This window comes from Euprymna scolopes, chromosome 7 (assembly GCF_053919585.1).
Source record: "Euprymna scolopes isolate OS-2025 chromosome 7, ASM5391958v1, whole genome shotgun sequence".
NCBI lineage: Eukaryota > Metazoa > Mollusca > Cephalopoda > Sepiida > Sepiolidae > Euprymna > Euprymna scolopes.
In genome coordinates, this window is record NC_136488.1 from 84,625,340 (window position 1) to 84,649,025 (window position 23,686).

The 23,686-nt window shown below is 35.6% G+C and overlaps 1 protein-coding gene across 4 annotated transcripts in view; it reads right to left on the reverse strand.

Moving 5' to 3' along the window:
* Positions 1-23,686, reverse strand: part of LOC145279819 (uncharacterized) — an 843,773-nt gene that overhangs the window by 396,406 nt on the left and 423,681 nt on the right. For all 4 annotated transcript variants that reach the window (XM_080131190.1, XM_080131191.1, XM_080131189.1 and 1 more), the window contains exons 10-11: positions 22,125-22,233; positions 19,419-19,550 (exon numbers count right to left, since the gene is read on the reverse strand). In XM_080131190.1, the coding sequence (XP_079987316.1) occupies positions 19,419-19,550; positions 22,125-22,233 (241 nt within the window). The remainder of the gene's footprint in view (positions 1-19,418; positions 19,551-22,124; positions 22,234-23,686) is intronic.

The following is a 23,686-nucleotide window of genomic DNA, read 5'->3' on the forward strand; positions in this document are numbered from 1 at the left end:
GCTTTAACATAGGTAAATTTGAGTTCTGTACCAAGCAAAAAAAAAAAAATGACTAATTCCATCACCCCCCCCTTATTTAGCCTCAAAAGTCCCTAAGGCCTTAACATATTTAAGTTTGAGTTCGGCACCATGCAAAACTGCTAAACAGACATACACAGAAAATTTTGGACAAATATAGTAAAATAGTCCTAAAAATGGAGTGTTTTTATTAGCCCTAAAAGAGCCTCTGGGGCACACCCGGGAGTTATCGCAAAGTATAGAGAAACAAAATTATATAGAAATCAGTTAGTTACAAGTTTTCAGAAAGTTTTATAAAAATGCAAGGCATAATTTTTTTTTAAATATGCACAAAAGTGTCCATTTTAGCCATTTTAACAGAACACGAGAATAGAGTAGAAAATGTATTAACAAGAACAAAACTGTGAGTTTGTTTGTCTCGCGAACAAGTTCTGTTTGCTCCTCGGATCTAGACCCCTTATTAATGCCTTGTCTTCAGGTACATGTGTACATAGGTCAGTCCATTTGTAAGTAATTCTGTCACAACACTTACCTATACCAAAAATATAATAATTTGTAACACTCTAAACAAATTAGGAATTCCAACAATGCAAACTATATCGCTAACTATAAAACAAACATTAAAGCAACAAAACATTTCCAAAACAAACTCATATCTAATGCAGGTACATATATTGGCCAATGTCATAATTGTCATCAAATATATGGCAATGAAACTTAACAAGGACTAATTAAAAGTGCATATAATAGAAATCTAATATATAAACGGCTATATGTCTGTCTGTTGGTCTGTTTGTCGGTCTGTGTCTCCATATTTTCAAACTCTACTTCCTCCGAAACTAAAAGTCGCAGAGCTAAGGGTCGCAAATGATTGGATTTTTTTACGCGACGTTCTTTTATGGGCTTTTAGCCGGTTCAAATTCTTTTTAAGGGATGAAAAAATGAGCCAAATTTTTTTTAAATCATTAAAAATTTTGTACATTCATCCTAGTTTATTTTAAATTTTTAATCGCTTTATATGCATGTCACGTAGGTACAGTGGTAACGTTACCAACTTTGAAGACTACAGTTTCGGTTTCGATTCTAGCTGATGGCACCAAAGTACTTTTTTACTTTTGAAATCACGACTATAATAATATGTACGAAATCTGAACAAATTAAAATATATTTAAGCGTATTTTATGCTCGGGCAAAACCCCCTCCATTAGTATAAAAAAATAAAATTTCCTTGAATACATTATTCTCTTGTTCTTTATAACACGATCATTCTTTTAACCTTAAACAAGCTAAACTCATCAAATTCATTAATACATCTCGGCGAAGACTTCTTGACTCAGCACTCATTTCAAACTCCAACATAATTAAACATGCAAAGCATCTTCTTTAATAAGTAAACTTATATTAAAAAAAATACTTGAATTTAGAGACAATTACAGAAAATATCAATAATGACATAAAAATCAATAAATTAATAAATAAAAATCCAGAAACCCTCATTTCATTTCATATACAAGGAGTCGTTTATTTAATCCACGAAAATAGCTGATCTTAATTCGTCAGCCATGACCGGGTAGAATTCTTAAGTAGGTCGCAAATGTATTCTTAGTAATGCCCTAACCGAGGATTGAACCTTCAACATCCATACAAGTGTCATTTAGAAGTAATATTTAGTTAGGACTTTTTTTGTTACAACACGCGTCCTTGCAGAAAGATTCCAGAGTTCGGAGGATACCTCGGCCGAAACGTTACGAGAATAACACTTAAGATGAGAACAGGACATATACAGGATGGGACGATAAAATTATCGCCTTAGAAATGACGACATGATTCCATTTCCGTTTGATGAAAGCTGGTTTTCTTTTTTTGTTGCAAACCATCTACTAGTTGGCCAGTTGTGTACAAATCCCATAAGCGATCAGAGCCTTTTATCATGTGTGAAAATGACACAATGTTCCACCAGCGTGATCGCACGCAGACGCTGGGTATGGCAGCAGGACTCTGTGCTGGCTCACAAGTTGCTTGGTTTCAGAAGGAGTGCTACGACTTTGTACCCTTCTCTCACTGAACCCCTGCTCCTCCGACCTGAACCACGACCACCGAGATATAGAAGACATGTTAACTGAAAAATGTCTGCAAGCAATGTGGGTTAGATTTGTCAAACTATCACTTTAGGATACTATATGAGGTCATTTTTAAAAAGATTTAAAACATGTTAAAAAAGAAAATAAAAGGAACCCAATTCAACTAACAATGAAACTGAACTTTATTCAATATAAAATATAAATATTGCTTTAAAATTACGTAATTTTAAAGCAATATACAATCTAATAATGATAAAACTGAATTATGAATTTAGGGAACAACAATTAAAGAAATATTAAACACAAACATTTTTTGGCATTCGGAACAAGATCACAGTGTAGTATCTGTTTTGATACTACATTTTACCTTTTCTGTCCTCGATCGGTGGAGGAGAAATCTTCCATGACGGAGATTATTTTTGTTCTTATCCAGAGTGCCCCTTATTGGGAAGCTGGATTTTCCCCACAAGATTATATGTTGAAATATTTAAATAACAATTAATTTAAATACAGAAATTATATTTAAAGTTTTGGTCTTTTGTTCTTCTATGACCATCCCCCCCCAATCAAAATGTGTAGCGTATTTTCATCAGTTACATGGTTAGGAATCCTATACTCGGCTATAGACTTTATCTTCATATCAGAGCAGAATACATGAATACGGAAATAAAGTTCACATAATTACTAAAAGACAATCATACCATAATGTGAACATTGGTTAAAAACTAAGAAAATATAGTAAACATCTACGATATTAAATCAGGGTGGTGTTGAGTTTGGGAAAAGACATTATTATTTCACTCATTAGTTGTCTCACAGGCCATCATCAGTGATCGCTCAATGGCAGTAACCTGTGGTGTTCCCTGGAGACGGAGTGACAACAAGTCTCCCCAGATTTTCAGTGTACTCCACCTCTTAAGTACTTGTGGAGATGATTGCAGGTTATCGCAACAGCCGTTATCGATTTCTCGTTGGCATCGGCCATTGGTGTTTCCTGGGGTTTTGGGTGACAAAATGCCTCCTCAAGGTACCAGATTTGAACTGCAAACTTCCAGTGGAGTTTTGGTTAGTACACTCCTACCATCGGTCTTTCCATCCTCCCTGACCCTCCACAACTTGTTGGTGCAGCGCCAGTTGCTGTCATTTACACTAGTTTTTTTTATCATTATTATAATAATAATAATAAGGGTGCTTGTGCAGTCTACGTACGTGTATTTTAAATAGCATTTCCAAGTTAAATTAAATTTTGGGTTTGTATTACTGTACACATAGATTCGAAAAAGTTGTCAAAAACAAATATATAACAAATAAATGTTTTAAAGGCAATATAAGTTACTTTTCTACTTAACTGGGTATGTTTTTAGTGTTTTTATTAAATGTAACATGTTTATTATTTTGTATAGTTTTTAGAATCCGTGTATAGTAAAACAAACCTAAAAAAAGGGTACCATAAAAATTTAAGGGTTTGTATTACAAAATAATGTTAGAAACATACTTAATATGTCAGCCTATGTCACGGTAACATAAATTGAGCGAGTTTCTAACAGTATTTTGTATAGTTTTTAGTTTGAACATTTTTTCCCAAACTTAACGTATTCAACGGCGAGCTTGGCGCCGTTTGTCTTTTTCAAATATATCGATAAACATCGATTTTCGAGTCAAATAAACATTTTACATTAAATAAAAACACTAAAAACTTATCCAGTTAGGTAGTAATTTATCTTGCCTTTGATAACATTTGTTATATATTTATTTTTTGACAACTTTTTCGAGTCTATATGTATAGTAAAACAACCCCCCTTTTTTCATTAAATTTTTAGGTGAAAGTGCAGAATAGTTAGAAAACTCACCGCCTTAAAAATAACTTTCTAAATAATATTACAGCAGGGTGCAAACAACATCTATTTATAAGATATAATAAGAAAATATGTTTACTAAAATTTAATGTACTCTTTATTTTTAGTTCATATCAAAACTAATTGAAACTGATTAGTTAATGAATTTTTAATTAATTTGTGTTGTTCGTATATCGCGGGAGAGAATAAAAAAAAATTCCTATTTCATTTCCCGTTTCAGTTATGTTAATTATTTACCGTTAAAATATTATCAAAAACAAAAACTTGAAATTTTAAATATATTTCAAAGAAATAAATTACAACCGGTGCTAAAATATTGAATTCATCGATCGTAAAAAAAAAAAAAACAAACTATCGTGAAAAATGCTTCTAACTTTAAACTATTTGGAAATACTTAATGAAAAGTTTTATTTATTATTAAAAGAACGGACTGAAAAATATTCTCATATAAAAATTGTTTGTTTTGCAGTAAAAAATAAAAAAATGAAATATTCGACTTTCTCCGATAGAAATAAAAGTTCAAAAACGAGTTCACATACTATATTTAGTTAGATTAAAGTTATCCGAATGTGCAATTATAATAATTATTATCTAAATGGAAAATTGTTCTTTCTCTTTAGAAGAAAATACATGCACGTTCGGTATGTCAGCCATATTTTTCATGCCTATTAGTGTGACCACGTGGTTGAACACAGGAAACTTTAGGTGCCCTTAACCTACAAGTCGATTTGGCATTGACGTCACGCTGTCATGTTCACTGGCCGCCTTCTCTCTCGGTAGATGTGTTTAACCCGTCGAGAACATCACCAATATAACCTCCCACAACACCAAAGCAAGCCTGATTGTCGCCCTCTGCCGAGTATTCGCCGAACCCCCGCTGGCGTTTGTGGAAAAGGCATGCTCTCAGTTCCGGATCTGTATTGAGGCGTGATTGAGGCTGAAGGCGGCTACATTGAAGAAATGTCAGCTTTTTTACATAATCAAGTTATCGGAATTGATTTTTTCAATAAAAGTGGTAAAATAAAGCTCTTGTGGTGTTTTCTTTTGGGCGACACTTTTATCTTCTACCATGTACAGAAAATAAATTAAATGCAGTTGATAAAAAAATATTGTACATGAAACGAATGATTTTTAAAGCCGAACAAAGACATGTTACATGTGAGACTACATGTTTGCCTTACAACATAAGGATAGGCTAACATCTTATATAGGCATCACTTTTCTATGTTTTATGAAGAATTCCCGAAGTTGTGTCAAACATTGATACCTCAAAATCCATTTATCTGATCTGGCTGAAAAATTTGGGTGTTTCTGTTATTAAAGAGAATCACATCCATACATCATTAATCCATATATCATCGGCGTTACATGGATTGGACAAATACACAGAAAACATTGCCAAGGCTGCTGCAAAGAATGTGAGCTTCCTCCACAGCGCTATAGACATATTACACCTTACAATATTCTATATCTCTACGAACTCAACATTTGCATATATATGCATCAACCTCTAGTCTCTCTATTGAACAGGGTCCAAAAATCATTCCTCAATTTAATAGGTCCTGTACCTTAAGTCAAGCTCCAACCGCTGTCCCATAATCAGCTGGCAAGCAGCCTCGTGATATTGTGTTCCAGAGCCGGGCAGTTCTATGAAAGACACATTTATCATGGAATTTACGTTTTGTATTAAGTACAGATAGATAAGAAAAATCTTTAGTTTCAAAAGGCGTGATTTCATGGGAAGGCTACCACCAGAAAACAGCTGCTTTCGATTATTTTTATATTAGCCAGGGTGCCCGGCATTGCCCGGGATATTGGAGGTGTGTTGATAAAAAAAAAGTGATAGTGGGAAGGCAGGCTCAAACCCGTACCTCGAAGGAGGAAAAGAACGTGACCCCCCCCCCAAAAAAAAAACTGACGTCTTTGCTGTTGCGCCTATCGCCAAAACCAGAAGTGACGTAGGTTTAAATCAAGGCTAGACAATCGAAAAGAAGCAACTCCTCCAAGTAGAAAAATGTACACTTGAGGGTGAAGGAATTAATGTGTTTGGCCAATTTTTCGATATTTGTAGTCCGAAGGGCCGGGCTTCAAAATTATACCGATCTCGTAAAATCCGTCGTCTCAGTCGAAAGTTTTAGGCAGATATACATACGTACGTACATACATTTAAACAGACAGATATTATAGATTATTTTGTCCAACCCTTATAGATATCCCCAAATTAAATCTGCTTGAAGTTAAACCATGACCGATATTTGGAACAAGTTTGGTAATAATTGGTCAAGTTATATGGACGCTAGGCGTAACAGAAACAAACAATGATAAACTCGACCAAAAAAAAAAAAAAAATAACCTGCTTGGCTGAGGTAATAAATCAAAGAAAAATAATATGGCAACATCATTTTAGTACGAGATATTTTTATACGTGTATAATACACGCCCAACGTCCGGATGTCCCTGTTAGTAATTAATAAAACAGAACGATTGATCACCTGTAAATGGCCATCAAACGAGGGTTGCTGTATCAGTCAATTCACTTCAGCGTCTACATTTCTCACCGTGAAAGATCCAAGCATGAACGTCCTCATAAACTTTTAGTACTTACTAGAACTGGTTTTGGTCGCTGGGCATTGTTGATCGATATCTGGTCACATCCGGGTTCTTTTGTGTTCAACACTATGGGATTAGTCGTCGTCGGCGGCCATAGAATTGACATTAATAGACTTTCTAATTACGTGTGAGGACATTCACAGCTGAGTTTCATTAGTTCTAATGGACATGTGATAAAAGAGAAATACACTTCCGTCCAAGGAAATACATTTAGATAAACTGAATATCCGCTAAACCGTTTACGTACTAATATTGTTGGTTAACACATGAACTCGTGATTCCTTCCCTCCAGCTAAGAATGAAGTAGCTGTTAAATAAAGAAATATAAAAGACTGAAATTTATCGACGCATCTTGTATTTTTAACCGAGGCTACTTTGGCATTTGTAGCTACTTACAGCAATCCTATCTTTAGAGCTATTTTTGTTCTCGCGATCTTACTGATTTGCGTGTATCTACATCTAGTGTAAGAAAACAACAACAACAACAAAAAAATGCTACTGATTATTGTTGTTGTATTTAGTCATCTGTTTTTGTTGCCAGGTATGTTCATGTGTCTTATTAGACGATAGTCTTGTAATAGTGTTGCATCACGGAATAACTACAATCATCTTACTAGCAGGGTGACCCAACGTTACCCGGGATTAAACGATGATCAACGAATGTTTCACACTTCCATATTTTTATTGTCATCGAGATACGTGAAATCTCCCGTTTTTTATCAATCCAATCGATTGATCGCCTGCTTTAGTTGGGGACACATCACGGTGCACCCTGAGGAAGTTTTCCATGCCTTCCCACAGTGACTTAGTTCACAATATATTGTAGTCTACATTGCGCTGTAGGGAATCTATTGTTTTTATAAAATTATTTTTTTTTAATATATAATGGCTTGAATTAAAGTTTAAATTGCAAAAGTCAAGTATCATGGTGCTTTAAACAGAAGCATTCATTTCGGACGCGCTGTCATAAACTATTGTTCAATTTAAATGTTGAGCCTTTCAGCCTGTGTAGTAATAAAACTTCTCAAATGCACTTGTGATGTTAGGCTGTGTAAGGTGTTAACTTTAGTTAAAATCGACTGTTCCTTCTGTCATCGGATTATTTCGATTATTAATTATCGATACTTATTGAAAACATTCCGATACAAAACCTATCTAAGAACACTGCCAGGCACAGAGTACCTTCGAAACTATAGGGAATTCTTTCACACACACACACACACAGTTGCTTTTATAAAATAGTAGAGATAATCTAATTATACATATTAACCCCAGTGTGAGAGAATGATATTTTTGGTTAATAAAAATATATAAAAACTTGAAAAATGTTGTCTTCAGTTTTTAAGGAGATCAAATTCTAAATGTTATTCATCTAGAAAATAGTTTTTTTTGTGCAACGAGAGGCACACAGTAGGAACAGGTGCCACCAATAGAATACTTAAATCAAATCCGTTATTAAGGTCGCCGGATAAATGGTTAGATCATTCTACCACTCTAGAAGAGATCGCACACTCGATGCAATCCTCTACCTGCATGAGAGCCAAATAGTCTTAAGAGGGTACTGTTGCCACATCTGAGGAGGAGCTGCTCAGAGCATCTTTTCTTGCCAAAACTGACTTCAAAATCTGTTAGGCAATGCCCTTTTCTCCGACATGCTATCTCTTTCTCATAGGAGAGATGTTGCAAGCTTATCCTTACTATATCGTTATTTTTATGGCAGGTGCTCGACTAAGATTCATTCGATGGTCCCCCCCATTCAGTATAGCATTCGGGGCAAACACCTGACTAGCTAAAACCACTATTAGCAATTTTTTCTAATCTGTATCTGCGCCAAAAAACTTAACAAAATTCCATGAGCAACGCTTTTCTCCCTGGAACTGCTCGTCTGTTGAACACAATACTGCGGAAGTGCTTCCCTTCTGACTATAACATTGTTGTTATCAAGTTCAACGTAAACATGTTCTTGATGAGCCGCCCTCAAATAAATTAACTTATCCAATTCCCTCTATCACAGATCAGCACAATACCAACTAATCCTTAAGCGGCTTTTAGACCTTGGCAAGCAGTGACTATATGGTAAAAAATCTTCACAGTATATTTGAATTCGGTCAGATATCGTAACTATTATGTTGCTTTATGAACCAATAAACAACCTGCATATATCGATCAAGTATATTTACTTTAAAAAGTAATCAAACCTGTTTTTTTTTTTTAAATATCCAATGCAATGTTTCAATGCATAACTAAGATTAATGTCATTATGAGTGTAATTTTCAAAACGTTTCAGCTGCTGTAACTCCTGGTCTTCTTCTGGTGTATCTTCCTGAACTGAGGAATCTGCACACAATTACGAATGAAACCCTTTATTTTGAGTAGCATGTTTTCATTGCATCAGCTATGACTGCGTAGAAGTTTGAGTAATTCGTAGTTGTATTCTTAGTATCGCGCGCACTCAGGATTAAACCTTATATCTTCAGAGAAGTCTCATTTGGAATTAAATATTATGCTTATAATTTGAATACTTAGTATTTTATTTCGCAGACATAAATTTTGGAAGTTTTAAACATATACTTATGATTCTAGATAATATATTAATACGATAGCGTGTGTTATTTTTAGGGCTGTGACAGCAGCATATTCTTTTCATTGTTTTTACTCTTGAGTATATATTCGTTAATATCTTATATATTCTTATATAGACGGATGTAGCTATATGTAGATTAAATGTGTGTCGAATACATACCCGAGAGTCAAAAGAACGAAAAGAATATTCTGTTGTCACAACCCTAATTATTTTGTGTCACGCTTACATCTTTTTTCCTCCGATGGACTATCGTCTAATATGTTATGACCTTCCTTGTAATGAAAATTTTTCCCAAGAATTCTCCATAAGTTTTGGTTTCGGTTTCGATTATAGGTAAAGTTATATATATATATGCAGATTCCCGAGTTCGACGGAAAGATTTCCAAGTTCGACTAGATATATTTGAAGAAGCCGGAAGATTACATCGACCGAAGCACTGAAAATACCACTCAAATATGAGAACAACAGTTCGAATAATCCAAAAAGATAAAAATTTTAATCATCATCTAAAAAATCAGAAACATAGTGTTTAGATATAAATTGTTTTATTAAGTCATTAAGTGTCCGCAAATATCCATGATACACTGTATACTTGGCTTTTGAGTGTGTGTGTATGTATATATTTATAAACCTCAAATGACTTAATAACGGGTGTTGTAACCCAACATCCGGTTTACGACTTCTGGTTGCGCATGCGTACATAAGTATAAACACATAAAAGCGTAAAAAATAAACACAAATCGCTGGACCGGTTTCGTTCGAAAAAAACGGACGTCCTTAGAAAAAACGAATATCTTAAATTTATTGAATAAAAAACTTCAAGATATGGGAAGCAAACGCAAAACTTGATTACAAATAATGTCACATGATAAGGGCTGTCCCCTTTTCATGTAAGTATAAAAATAGAGAAATTTAGTTAAAATGGAAATGAAATAGCATAGGTGAAATTCAAACCTCGTAATTTAGGTTTAGAAATAGATTACGTGTGAGAATTAGAAAATGGAATGTAAAACAAACGATTTGTTTAGAATAGAGATAAAATAGTTTCAAGAAAAGAATGTGCACTATCAATTTTGTTATGAAAATTCAATTGAAAGAATGCAGCTACAAGATAATTTAATAAACATGTTTTTAACATATTGGAAATATAGGTTACTGAGAATATAGGTTAAAATTCCTTTTGTAAAAAAAGGAAAAGTTTTGGACGCGCATGTCCAGAACACGTGGAAGAAGAGACATGTTTTAACATGTGTATGACGTCATGGAAAAATGGGAAGTTCTAGATATAGATAGAAAAACTTTAGCGTTAAGCAGACAGAAGCAGGGGGAGAGACGGAGAGAGAGTTTGAGAACGACAGACGATAGTCTGCAATTTGGAATTCGAACCTCTAGAAGCGAGACGGTCACTTTGAAACTTAATATGTGAAGCTTTGAATTCTTGATGAGAAAACCACGGCCGGTCGTGACAAGAAATAAACCCATCATGTGTTTTTATAAACGTCGTCTTTGTGTTGTGACTCTACCAAAAGGTAAAGTGAACTGTTATTATATGTCTATATATCTGTGTTATAAAATGTCTTGACATACACATCTCATATCGACAATGCGAACTCTACTTCTCATATTCTACACTTCTAAGTACGAACATTTTTTTAATATATATGAATCATCATAAAACAACAATCTCTCTCTAACAACATCCCTCTCTCTCTAAGACTCAACGATAAACTCTCTAAGACTCTTTTAATGAAACCCCTATATAACAATAATACGTATAATCATCTACCTGTTTCATGCATACGCTATATATTATACTAAATAATCAACGCGACAATAAAACGTATTGTCTTACTGTGTACTTTTCAGCGTCCCAATTTTTTTCGCGTTTAAATGATCCAAATAAACAATTGTTAATACTTTCTGCTTTTTTTACATCGTTCATTTCCGTATTACGTTGATGTTATTTCAACGAAATTTTCTTACAAATAAATCCATTTTAACCCGTTGACAACCATAAGAACAATTTACAACACCGATTTACCCACCGCCTTCCTTTTTTATTTATTCTCCATTTTTTAATACACCTTAAAAACATTCATACATTTTCTTCTACACTACCAACATAAATAAATAACCCTGATTTTTCTTTTTAAATTGCGCTACAAATAAATAATCAACACGACAATAAAACGTATTGCTTTACTGTGTACGTTTTCAGCGTCCTACTTGTTTTTTCCGCGTTTAAATTAAAAGATACATCAAAATTTGAATTTGACTAAGTATTATGGTATTTGTTCAGTGCACATTTACCTATAAGAATGGCAAACCACCATAATGTAAGTTTTTTTTTCAAAAATAAACAATCATAAATAGAACGACTCATAGAAATCTATCTTTATTCTTTTTTCATTTTAATATACTTTCATAGAAATGTTTTTGTTATGTCACAAAAATATTTTCTTTACGTCACAAGTGTTACTCTCATACATTAATCCCATAGCTAATATAGCATACTGACTCAACGGGTCACGGGTAGTCTAGTAATATATATATATAAGTGGTAAAAGTTTAGGCTTCTTACCATGATGTCCCGATTTCGAATCTCGCTAGATTCAGCCACTCTGATGAATCGTAGACGACGAAACACATGTAAGTGGATAATTATATTTTTAAAATATATATGCTGCTCCCCATTTGTGGTTACCACATTAATCAAAGAAAAAATTATTCCCAACTCGCATTTAGGTTAAAATGCGCTTTCATATATATAATTGAATTCATTCAAGACGTATAAAAAAACAACAAAATAACACACACACACACAAGAGTGGATGGTTCTACACAAAGCCTTCACCACTATAAACAAATAATCTGCGTGGATTTCCGAGCGACTTAGTTGTTGGGGCGGAAGCTCATACGTCGAAATCGACGGGAGAGTCCAGCATATATGCTTTGTGTAGAACCATCCACATCGACTGCCACAGAAGAGAGTATATGGTAAACCGCAGGGGTGACATCAGAGTTTCCTTCGTTATAACGAAGACTGTGAGTGCATCTCTCCCAATGAATTAATGTGCCCCAGTTATCAACCTGAAAATTTCTTCGACTCTGTGCAGTATATACAACGCCTAGACTTCCCAAATGGTCACCCATCTGGTACTGGTCTGGCTCAATGTTACTTAACTTCGGCGATCTGGTGAGAACTAGTGTGTCAACATGATTTTGCCGTGTATATATATATATATATATATATATATATATATATACATACACACACATCAGACAATATTTATAAAGTAATCCTAACCAGATGTAAAAGCTCAATAAAACCAAAAAGGAAATAGAGCTTTTAATATTCGTATTTAAAATGTCAGCCTCGGCAGAAGTATCTTAAAATCTCCCCTTTTCCTCATTCTACACACACAATTTATCTTTCTTTTAATAATAATATTTTGAACTCACTCTTTTCTTTGGACCCATTTTTGAATTATTTCACGAAATTCTGCCTTTTCGATGACATCGAAATATCTTCCAGTAATGCGATTCCTTTGGATTTTTACTCGTGGATATGGAACTTTAACCAACTTTTCTTGGATTCTACCGTTATTGGATATTCTACTCTTCACCCGACCATCCATTCACTTGCTAATTCCTACCTTCTGATGAGCAGGAATGTATTTCTTTCGAAACTCCGCGGATTAAAGACAATCCCTTAATTTGTGTTTCCTTTTTGAAAATTAAATATGTTTTTAACATATTTTATTAATTATTTTTTCAAATATATATATATATATATATATATATTCATCCAATAATAAAAATAATCCTCAAATACCCGACATACCCTTTATATATTTTGTTTTAAACGTCTTTAAATATCGATTTGTTCGTTTGGTATTCTGGTTAGTTATTTAATAATTCCACTATATCATAAAATACTCTAGACAGACGATAATATTTGGCTTCTTATCAGACGTAGTTGAGTAATTAATTAAATAATTAAATAATTATACTAAAACTCTGAATTTGCTTGTCACGATGTGACCGTCTCAAATTTAAAATCATGACGTCATTTCAAGCAAAATTTTTATGTTAAGGCGAAGTCGAAAAATATTTTGCGTGATTTTTTAAAGAAAGGAATGTGAAGATACCTAGTTTACTAGTGCTCTGGAGGCATCCTTAATTATAGTAATAGTAGCGCTTTGTAGGCTGCCTGTTTTTTTTTTTTTGATAATTTCTCTTCTAGAAAGGGAAATAAAAATTGGTTTTAGCGGCGCTCTGGAAGTCTCCGTATTTACAGAAATGCTCAATATCTTAGAGCTATTATCAAAAGTGATTAATATCCTGGATAGAACAAGTAGTACCTAAAAAGCGTTTTTTTTTTACTTTCCTCACAAAACAAGAGATTTCTCTTCTTGAAGGGAGAACATACACATACGTACATGCTTTTACGTTATCATCTTCCACATACATATCACTTTTTACACGTTTATTCTCGGACGTACATTTTCACCTTTCACACACATTTGTTTGTAGGTACGTTTTCGCCTTTCATACACACTTGTTTGCACATACGCGTTCCTTTTTAGCATACATTTATGTTTGCACGTACGTTACCACCTTTCGCTAATTTATATTTGTACTATGTTATCACCTTTCATTCACTTTTTATTTTTGTACGTAAATTATCACCTTTCATACATTCATGTTTGTGCGCACGTTATCACCTTTCACACACTTATGATCGTACATACATTCACATCTCGTATTATTGTATATTGAAGGGGACATGTCCCGGTAATTCCAGAAACGAAGTAAAATGAATATATATTGTCATTAGATGTGATTCCAGGAATGTAGTGAATTGCCCATTATAGTCAAAATAACTAAACAAAGTTAGGCCAGAGCAGATAGAATGGGACCATGGAAATTAAGGAATGTCCTTTGTGTTGCCAGAAACGCGTTAGAAGCATATGCTATGTCTATGTGAATCTCGTTCACATGATTTACCACGTTCTGACGTAACAAAGAAATATAGCTCAATATATACATTTAAGTTAGGGTCCGAAATCAGTTAGAGTTCGAATTGAGAGTTGGCAGTTGAGAGAGGAAAGAAGTAGCCTGAGCTCCTTCTGGAAGTAAAGTGGGGGAGGGGGGGAAGACAAAATGTAGAAATCTAAAACGGCATCAGATTCTCATCATTCTCATCACCTGTCAGAAAATAAAGGTCCTCGTATTGTAATGTTTGTCCTCGTTTGTCATCTTCATCGTCTTGTTAATTAACATCCCCCTAATCAATAATGTATCTCCCCGCGATTCATTTACACCTCTTCCTTCACATCTCTCAGCCTTCTATGATAAATGAACTCTCCAATCAATTGTCTCATACGCAATAGCTGTGTACTCCGTTAGATATCATCTCATCCTCGTCTTGCACACCTCCTATACAGCAGTATTTGTTTGTACATACATTATCACATTTCACACATTTATGTTCGTACGTACGTTTTCATAGTTCACACATTTATGTTTGTACGTACGTTATGACCTTTCACACACGTTTGGGTTCGTACGCACGTGTTTGTACTTTTCACACACATTTATGTTTGTACGTACGTTATCACCTTTCACACATTTATTATATTCCTTTATACAATATCATATTTCACATATTTATATTCGTACGTACATTACCACGTGTTTGTACTAATTTGCATATTCCTTTAAAAATAACTTAAAATTCACTGTACGTTTTTTTTTCTATATCTTTATTGGATGATTAGTTTCATTTCATTATAATTGATGTAGTTGACTTATTAAATACTAAAAAATAGTCCTTAAGTGTTAACACACGTTGTTACGAATACCCCAAATACATTGCATATTCTGCTTCAGTTTTACTCAAATACCCAACGCAGGCCGTTCATTCACTATTCTGGCAACTTATATATATTGAGCATTTAGGAAGTGATATACAAATTACCAATAGCATATGAAGCGATGCTCTTTGTGTACAAAAATTGAGCTTAGGTACTTTGGGCAATGTCAAAACATTAATTCACTGCCCGCATAGCAACAGCCGTATAGCGCAACGGTGAGAAGCTCCGCCTGTCGTTTGGGCGATCAGGTTTCGATCCTGGCTTGAGGTAGTTGCTTGTCTAGCCGCACTGATGAGTTGTGAAACAGCGAAACAGTACTGTATGTGGATGACTATATATACACATGCATATATATATATATATTAGAAAATGTACCCGGCTTTGCCCGGTATAAAACGTCCTCTTACAAAAATGAAAAAAAAAAAAAAAACAACAACAAAAACAAAATAAACTAAAACATGGCCATGCGAGTATTAGGTTTTTCTAAGTAGTTCACTTTTAGTAAGTAAAAAGAAAATACTGGAGCTGTGATCGAAACCAAAAGACAATGTATCAAGTACGATAACCATTAAGCCACTAGACACCATCTGTGAAAAATGTTCTAAAACCTTATTCTTAACATAATGTGAACGATTCCTGCATGCGCAGTCCTGAAACACTCAACAAACAGATAAAAATCCGATGACTCCCACGTAGCAATTTGTCAATTTTGACTCCTTAGCAACCCTTTTTTCCGAATAAAAACGGATTCATTTTTTTTGCACATTTCTGATTAAATTATATACCAAATTTTAAGTTCGTAGTTCAAAAATTCGCTGAGTATATAGGTTGGGAAGAATCCTCATTTTATAGATATATAGATTATACTAATTGATTATCACTTTATAAGGCCGAAAGATCATCATTGTCAGATCGTATGAATCCGAAAGTTCTATTGTTTGCACCAGATAGCTTTCTAGTCGAAATTCTTTCTAGAGCATCACCGGATACTTACGAGAAGGGACACGTGAAGGTTGCCAACGTCCTAAGTGAAAGTGATTTTTGTGGAATGTACTGAATTCGAACTTGGAACGCCCGGGTCGTAAGTCTGTGTTGTTAATCACGTGACTAACGTCACTGCCCACTCGAAGATAACAGTTAATGAGATAGGAATGATTCTCAGTGAAAGAACTTGATCAGAAAGTTTGGAAAAAATTGATGGCAATAACTAAGTTGGAATCACTTTTTGGAACGGTTTATTAAAGGAATCTTGACATTAGACTTGAAGACGACCATGTAGTAATCAACAGGGAAGCAGTTCAGTGAGTGTAAGCCCTTACGAATTACATTTTAATTAGATAAATAGTTATCCTAAAATCCTCCCTCCCCTCTTTCTATTTATCTATCTCTATGCGATGCCTTCGTTCAGTCTCAAGAGACAATAGACACCCCTGTAAGGGTAGCTGTGCGTGTAATTGTGAGGCATAGGCTGCGCAATCCCCAATGACACCTCTCCTGAATCAGCACTGCTCGGGTCCGTTGGCAAGGAGAAGACGAAGACTCATTGCAAGCAACGCAGAGATAAGCGGAGAGCACATACAGCACCTGAAATTCCCAAATAGTCCCCCATTTTATAGCACTGAGTCTCTTTTTTATTACAATTTCACCCCAAACAAGGCACATTGACACTTTGATATAGGGGCTACTATGTGGGGAGTTGGGCAGCAAGATATCGGTTCACGTTACACTTCTGCATGTCACTACAGTTGGGGAAGCAGGAGGTCGGAAGGGAATTCCAAAGTCCAGCGGTTCTGGGGAAGAAACTACTGGAGTAGAAGGCTCTCTTACATCTAGGGATCTCAACTGTGAAGGGTGTGATTTTGCTGCTTGTCGGGTTTATCGGGGTATTTGCGTCGAGGGGGCACAAGTGCTTGCAGTTCGTCAGAGCATTCACCATTAAAATACTTGTAGAACAGGCAGAGGGATGCTACATTTCGTCGATGGGACAGAGGCTGATAATATTAGAGGGAGAGAATCTGATGACTTCCGCGTACCAATTTGTCAATTTTGACTCCTTAGCAGCCCTTTTTTCCGAATAAAAACGGATTAAATATTTTTTTTTTTTTTACACATTTCTGATTAAATCATATACCAAATTTCAAGAAATTCGTTCAGTATATCGACTGAGAAGAGTCTTCATTATAGAGTCCCCTCCTCTCTTTCTCTCTCTTTCTCTCTATATATATATATATATATGAGGGAGAGACACACACACAGACAGACAGACAGACAGAAGAAAATGGGAGAACAGTTTCTTTCCAATGAGATCTTGTTTGTGGAATATGCTTCCCAGTCGACCGATTATAACACGATCGTCTTCAAGTCTAACGTAAACAAATACTGTTATGCAATGGATGGCTGGGACCATCCGATACATAACTGAAAAGAAAAAACTTCTTTAAAAAAAGATAATAAAAGATTTGAAAGGTGGCCATCGAATATCGATTGTCCACCAGTCGAGGCGGCAAAAAAAAAAAAAAATAATAATTACGTCGTAAACAGAGAAATCGGACGACGATGTTTTTGTTTACAAAAGTGAAGGTTGTGGGGAGACGCATTTTTGTCTGAAACGTGACATTCCTTGCACTGCAATGTAGAACGGAATGTCATATGAAGCTAGCACGAGTTTGGCAACGCACGTGTATAAACAAATTTAATAGTCGGTCAACTGAAGAGAAATAGGTTACGATGTCTCTGGGTCAGATGCAGTAATGCATGTGTACAACGAGATCTGAGAAACGTGACCAGGAAATGCGTGATCCATTATCGATAACAGAGTTGATCGACCAGTGGCGTGGAAAATTACCGAGCAAAAACACATGCCAATAAAAAGAGATGATTTTTGGAGTCCAGGAGAAAGAGAGAGAGAGACGCCGATAGAGGAGACGTGCGTTGCCGAGCGCATAACGTTTTCCCCCTCTCCATCACTGAAACAGAACAGTAAGCCGCACCGTTAAATTGTGAACTGTTAAAAATCTATGTACAGAACGAGAAAAATATTTCTAACACAAAATATATTTTTATATAAAAAGCCAGCGTGTCTTACGTCTTGATTGGTATGCTGAGTTACGTCTGATCTTTGTGTGCATGTTAATTTTCTTTCAGCCGGCAACATTGTTATGACAAGCGATTGACAGCTGACGGCAAGTAAGAGAGAAAAATGCACGATCAAGGGGAAATAACTCTGCTGTCTTGGCAGTTACCATAACAACCAGAGTCCTAAACAAAATAGACGATCAATAAAAGACGGCTACTTGGTTTTGTTGCAGCGGGGAACTTACTAACTACGACCGTTCCCAACCTGGGGTCCTTGCGCAACATAACAATACTTGTTGGACTTTCCTCTTGGATAATTAAGTCGTCTTAAGTAATCCTCTGCCCATTCTACTCATTGTTTCTAATTTTCTCGTGGCAGCGACAATCATCCAACTGGCAATAGTTTATCTCTTATCTTTGAGTGGACCCTGGTTCTTGATAAGCGGTGCCTTACAAGTAAAATAAGAATAGTTTCGAGATTATGTTTATGATAAATGTTATGTGCGTGAAGACTGAGAGCACATTTTCAATAGTAAGAATAATAATATCTCATTAATATTATTTTAAAACATGTCCATCCATTTATTTATTCATTGCTCCAGTGGTTTAAAAATTTATTACAAAAAGTATTTGAAAGTCCCCCCCCCAAGGGATGGCCTCTATATTGGCGTCTGCTATGTTTATCATTCTCCATTATAATAAAATTTAAATAGAAATTTCATCTCGTTCCAAAGGTTAACTAACAGACGACAAAGTTTTAACCGAAAATACATTTTGTTAATCTGTACTGAAAAAGGAATTCAAACATAATGTAACAAATATGTATACACACAGTTCATCCTTACAAGACTATGATTGGATGGTTAAAGCTTTGAATATCGAAAGATAGAGCAGTCTGGGAAAGACGTCGGAAAGCACACTGAACGCCACTTCAAAAGTATTACGCTAAGAATATACCAGTTCCGACGACGGACATTGTTCAGTCATTACTTGAATAAAACAGCAAAGGTCACTCAGCTACTTCAAACGAATATATCCCTTTCATGGAATATATCAAAGCATGTAACAGCAAGTTTTTACAATATGCGACATGCGACTTCGTTCTGGTAGGTGGACTTATTCCAACTGCCGCCAGCGGAGAATGAAATCGCATGGTTGCTGTAAGAAAAAATCTGGATATTTGTGTTCCTACGCCAGAGCTTCTGATTGTCTGGAGAACCAATCACTCCAGTGATTTATCTGTCTATATCAAAGAAAAGTAGTATCTACTACTATTAAAATATCTGCTGCAGTTTTATTAACGAATAATACATACCTTCAACATCGGTTGATGTTATATTATGCTTAGCTTGGATCATCGAGAAAGCGTTTCCGAAGGCCGACCATTTTTTGGAAGGAATGAGTGAGTGAACATTTAATATCCGTTCTGAGGAAGTAACTGACATGCCTGAAAAGGAAATGGAAGTAACCCGTTAACCATTTATTTATTTATTTTTTTTTGAAATTCGGATGCTTTTTTCTAACAGTTACTATCCCAGCCATTTTTTTAATGGAGGAAGAAAATAGTTCGAAACAAGGACATAACATTCCAACAAAATTAAGATCCATTTCTAAACTTATAAAATCCAAAATCGGCTGTTCCATTTCATTTCAAAGTTAATAAAGATTAATTCTGAAAATAGCAATGTTCAGTGGCATGTTCTGTTTGTATGATTATCCGTATTTTCAAAATTTTCAAGGGAGATAATTATATGAAATTTTCTGGCATCAACTTACGCTGATGTAATGGAGAACAAATAATGCACTATGATTCTAGCCAAAAGGTCAAGTAATCATAAAAATATTTTTTGTAGTAGTAATGCCACAAGTAATCTCACATCAAAGAAACAAAGAGTATGCCCTCTCTGCTAGCAGCGCATGGAAATCAAAAGGAGATGCAAGAGGTTTGGTGTGTTTTATAGAGAAAGACGAGATATGTGAAGTGATGAGATTTAATGGACAAAAAAGGGGCCAAACTCGAATGGAAAAACGAACAGTTTTGAGTTCATACTTGATCAGTAAACATCCATCAGTGAAATATGCGCATGCGTATGAAAAAAAAATCGTGGTCGAGGGAAGAAAGTTTAACTTGCCAAAACTTCCAGTGCAGCAAGCTACAATTTTTCATACTCTAGAGAACAAGCTATTTCGACAAAACGAATAACCGAACGAAAATGTAATGCAAAACATTTAATATTCGACTGATTCTCGAATTTCATGGCATTTTACCTGATCCCACAGTCTCCAAATGGTTGGAATCTATGATGTTTGTGTGGGAAAAATATGGTGGTTACAACGTCGATCTGTTTTACTACTCATGCTGAGAAGCGGAGTTTTGTCAGTACATCGACGGTTTACCCATGACCAGAAGGAGGATTTAAAGCAGACGAAACAAGTCCTCCCTGTGACTTATAAAATACAACAAAATGGATCTGGCATAAGTTTGTCTCTCGTCGTTAGCGCCGAAGGGACACTGGCGAATTATTAGATGTCTGGGAAACGAAACAAGTGGCAAGAGGCCAGTACTACTCTCTCTCTCTCCACATAAACTAAAAGACGTGCTCTCTGTAATAAAGGTAAAGATCATTAGGCTAGATTGGATAGCGTTGGTGGATTCGGTTCTCCTCGTTCGCTGTGAGTGGATTTTATGCCAACCTAAAGTACTGAAAAGTTCCGAGATTCTGAGAGATAATGATACTGCCTTTCGAAGCAGCTCGGTTAAAATTTAAGATAAGTGGAGAATTCGACTTCAATTCTGTTGTGCATACGTGCCCCCTGGTAACAGTATCATCGAACAATGTCACAAAACTGTAGAAAAGATCTACGCGAGAAAACGGCGTAATATACCAGAAGCAGTATACTGGTAAAACGTCACGCCAAAAGATGACGTGTCTTCTGCTACACCATCTGCAAATATGGTCTATCAGTACCGCATACGACTGAAAGGAATCAATGGCTAAAGGCTCAGCATGGATAATGTACCACAAGTATGGCGTGGTGCATGTGACTGAAATTAACATTACGCAGAACATATCGGTCCTCGGAATGCCACGCCATGTAATCTGCGACTCATAGTAGTACTAGACCCACCAACGTTCTGTTCGGATATCTTATCAGACAATGCGAGGGAAAGATTTGTGACACATGGAGAGAGACGAGATGACCAATCACCCAGCATAAATGCAGGTGATGTCTTTTCCGATGACACTTAATAGTGAGGTAGTAACTGTACCGCCCCGAAGAAGCACACGGCGCAAAAGACCACTTCTCGAATGTTCCATGTGTGACCATAGGATCAGTTGGGAGTGTAGTGGTAATGCTATACACAATCTCATCTCAAATAAGCAGATGGTGTGATCTCTGTTATCGGCGCGTGGAAACCAGGAGAGGAATTAGGCGCAATAGGTGTGGCGGGTTTTAAAAAGGACAAAATAAGCCACCTTAAGTGGTTAGTTTTAATGAACATAAAGGGAGTCAAACTCGAAGGAAAAATACAGAATTTTGCTTATGCTTGATCAGTAAACACTCATCTGTAAAATATGCGCATGCGTATGAAGAAAACGGTGATCTAGATGAAAAAATGTCCCACGTGCAAAGAGTGTTTTAAATAAATAAATACTTTTACTTTGAATTTATTCATGCCAATAATATCATAAGGTCTGCGTTCGCGCTTGAAATTTATATAAAAATACGTTTTAGTTTTAATTTATTCATATCAATACTAAATTGTGTTGGGGGTATCTAGTCTTACAAGTAAAAAGCAATTGTCTGTTTGTGTGTGTGTGTGTCTAAAAGTAAGAAACTACACAGGCTATATCCACAAACTTGATGTATTCTTTTACAACATTGCCACATAGCAATATAGGCGTCATTTATGTTGCAATATTTGTTATTTTGGGGGCTACCATGTACAGTCAGATGAGTGAGGGAACCACAGAGTTATTTAGTTTTTGTTTGTATGTAGAATAAGAGAAATGCTCACCGTGGTCCGAAACGATAATAAGATTAACACAATGTCCGATGACGTTTTGATTGAGTTCATCCCACAGATTACCAATCGCAGCATCAATTTGTGCTAGTTTATCGTTAACCTGAAATGAATAAGAGCAAAACATTAAAACAAAGAACGGAAACTTATTCACTAGCGTAAATGTCAGATATCTATCTTTCGTGTTCTTGAATAAGCTACTAAAAATTAGAAATTAAAATACGGTTACAGATGAAGAAGGCTCAAGAACAAATGTTCTCGACAGAGACCAGATAGTCAACAATGATTACTAACTGTGGAAATGAAAGTAAGTTTAAGAAAAGGGAAGTGACGTAATAGAAGAGAAGCAGGGGTATTCGGTGTTTGGTGAATAGGCAATCTCTAAAAGGTAATCGAGCAGTAAGTATTAAATATGCTAAAAAAAACTTTTAAAGCGTTATGTTTCATCAACAGTCTGTTTATCTATATTTCTGTCTTCCCTTAGGCGTTCACAATCATGGTGTAATAAAACGGCCTGGGAGTTAATGAATCGCTGATTGTTCACTCGGCATGATGCTTACAGGAAATATTTCTGTGCCTTTTAACGAAAACATTGGCTATAATCAGTCTATGTTCACTCGCCTGACCGTGATATACATTTGACTGGGATTCGTTTGTGAATTTGATATTCTCTAGAAACTTCGTTATTTGAAGGGAGTCGGTCCAGCTCGCCCAGGGTTAATACCTTACCATGTGGTATTGTGAGAGATGAAGCATGTTGTTCTCTTCTGTTGTTGGATCTTTCATTAAATATTTCTGAAATATTCTTTGTCCGACATATCTTATTTAAATCTTTTTGAACTATATTCGTTATCAACATTATTTCTCTCACGGAAAGAATTGAATTGCCTGGCATCAAGGATGTTATGCTTTGTTCTACTAGGCGTTGTCTAGGTGCAATGAATGTAAAATTACAGTATTATATTTAAAAATGAAAGTTATTATTGTTATTAATATATTTTCACCACAAATAAGTCGCGGTGCATCTTTAATGTAAAGGACATAATTTGCAAGGGTACTATCTAGGGAGTTGAGAAGCAATATGTCTGTTTACATTACACCTGAACTTCTGCATGTCAGTGCAGGCAGGGAAGCAGGAACTCGGAAAGGAATTTCAAAGTCTAGCAGTCCTAGGGAAGAAACTATTGGAGTAGAAGGCTTTTAATATCTGGGGATCTTTACTGCGTAGGGGTGGGATTTTTCTACTTGTCCTTTTTGTCGGGGGGAGGGGGGGTTACGTCGAGGGGGTACAAGGGCTTGAAGTTCGTCGGAGCATCTACCATTAAAGTACTTGTAAAACAAGCAGAGGTATGCAACATTTTGTCGGTGGGACAGCGGTTGAAGCCTAACTGACAATGCGGAACCTATTAGGTTGGCGATTCTTTTTTGAACCCTGTTTAAGAGTGAGAGACAAGTAGCAAATGTGGCAATAATACTCCATACATGGGTGAATGGTAGCCTTATAGAGATACTCTAAGGCGTAAGTAACTTTCTAGCACGGTAGAGAGAGCCAACCT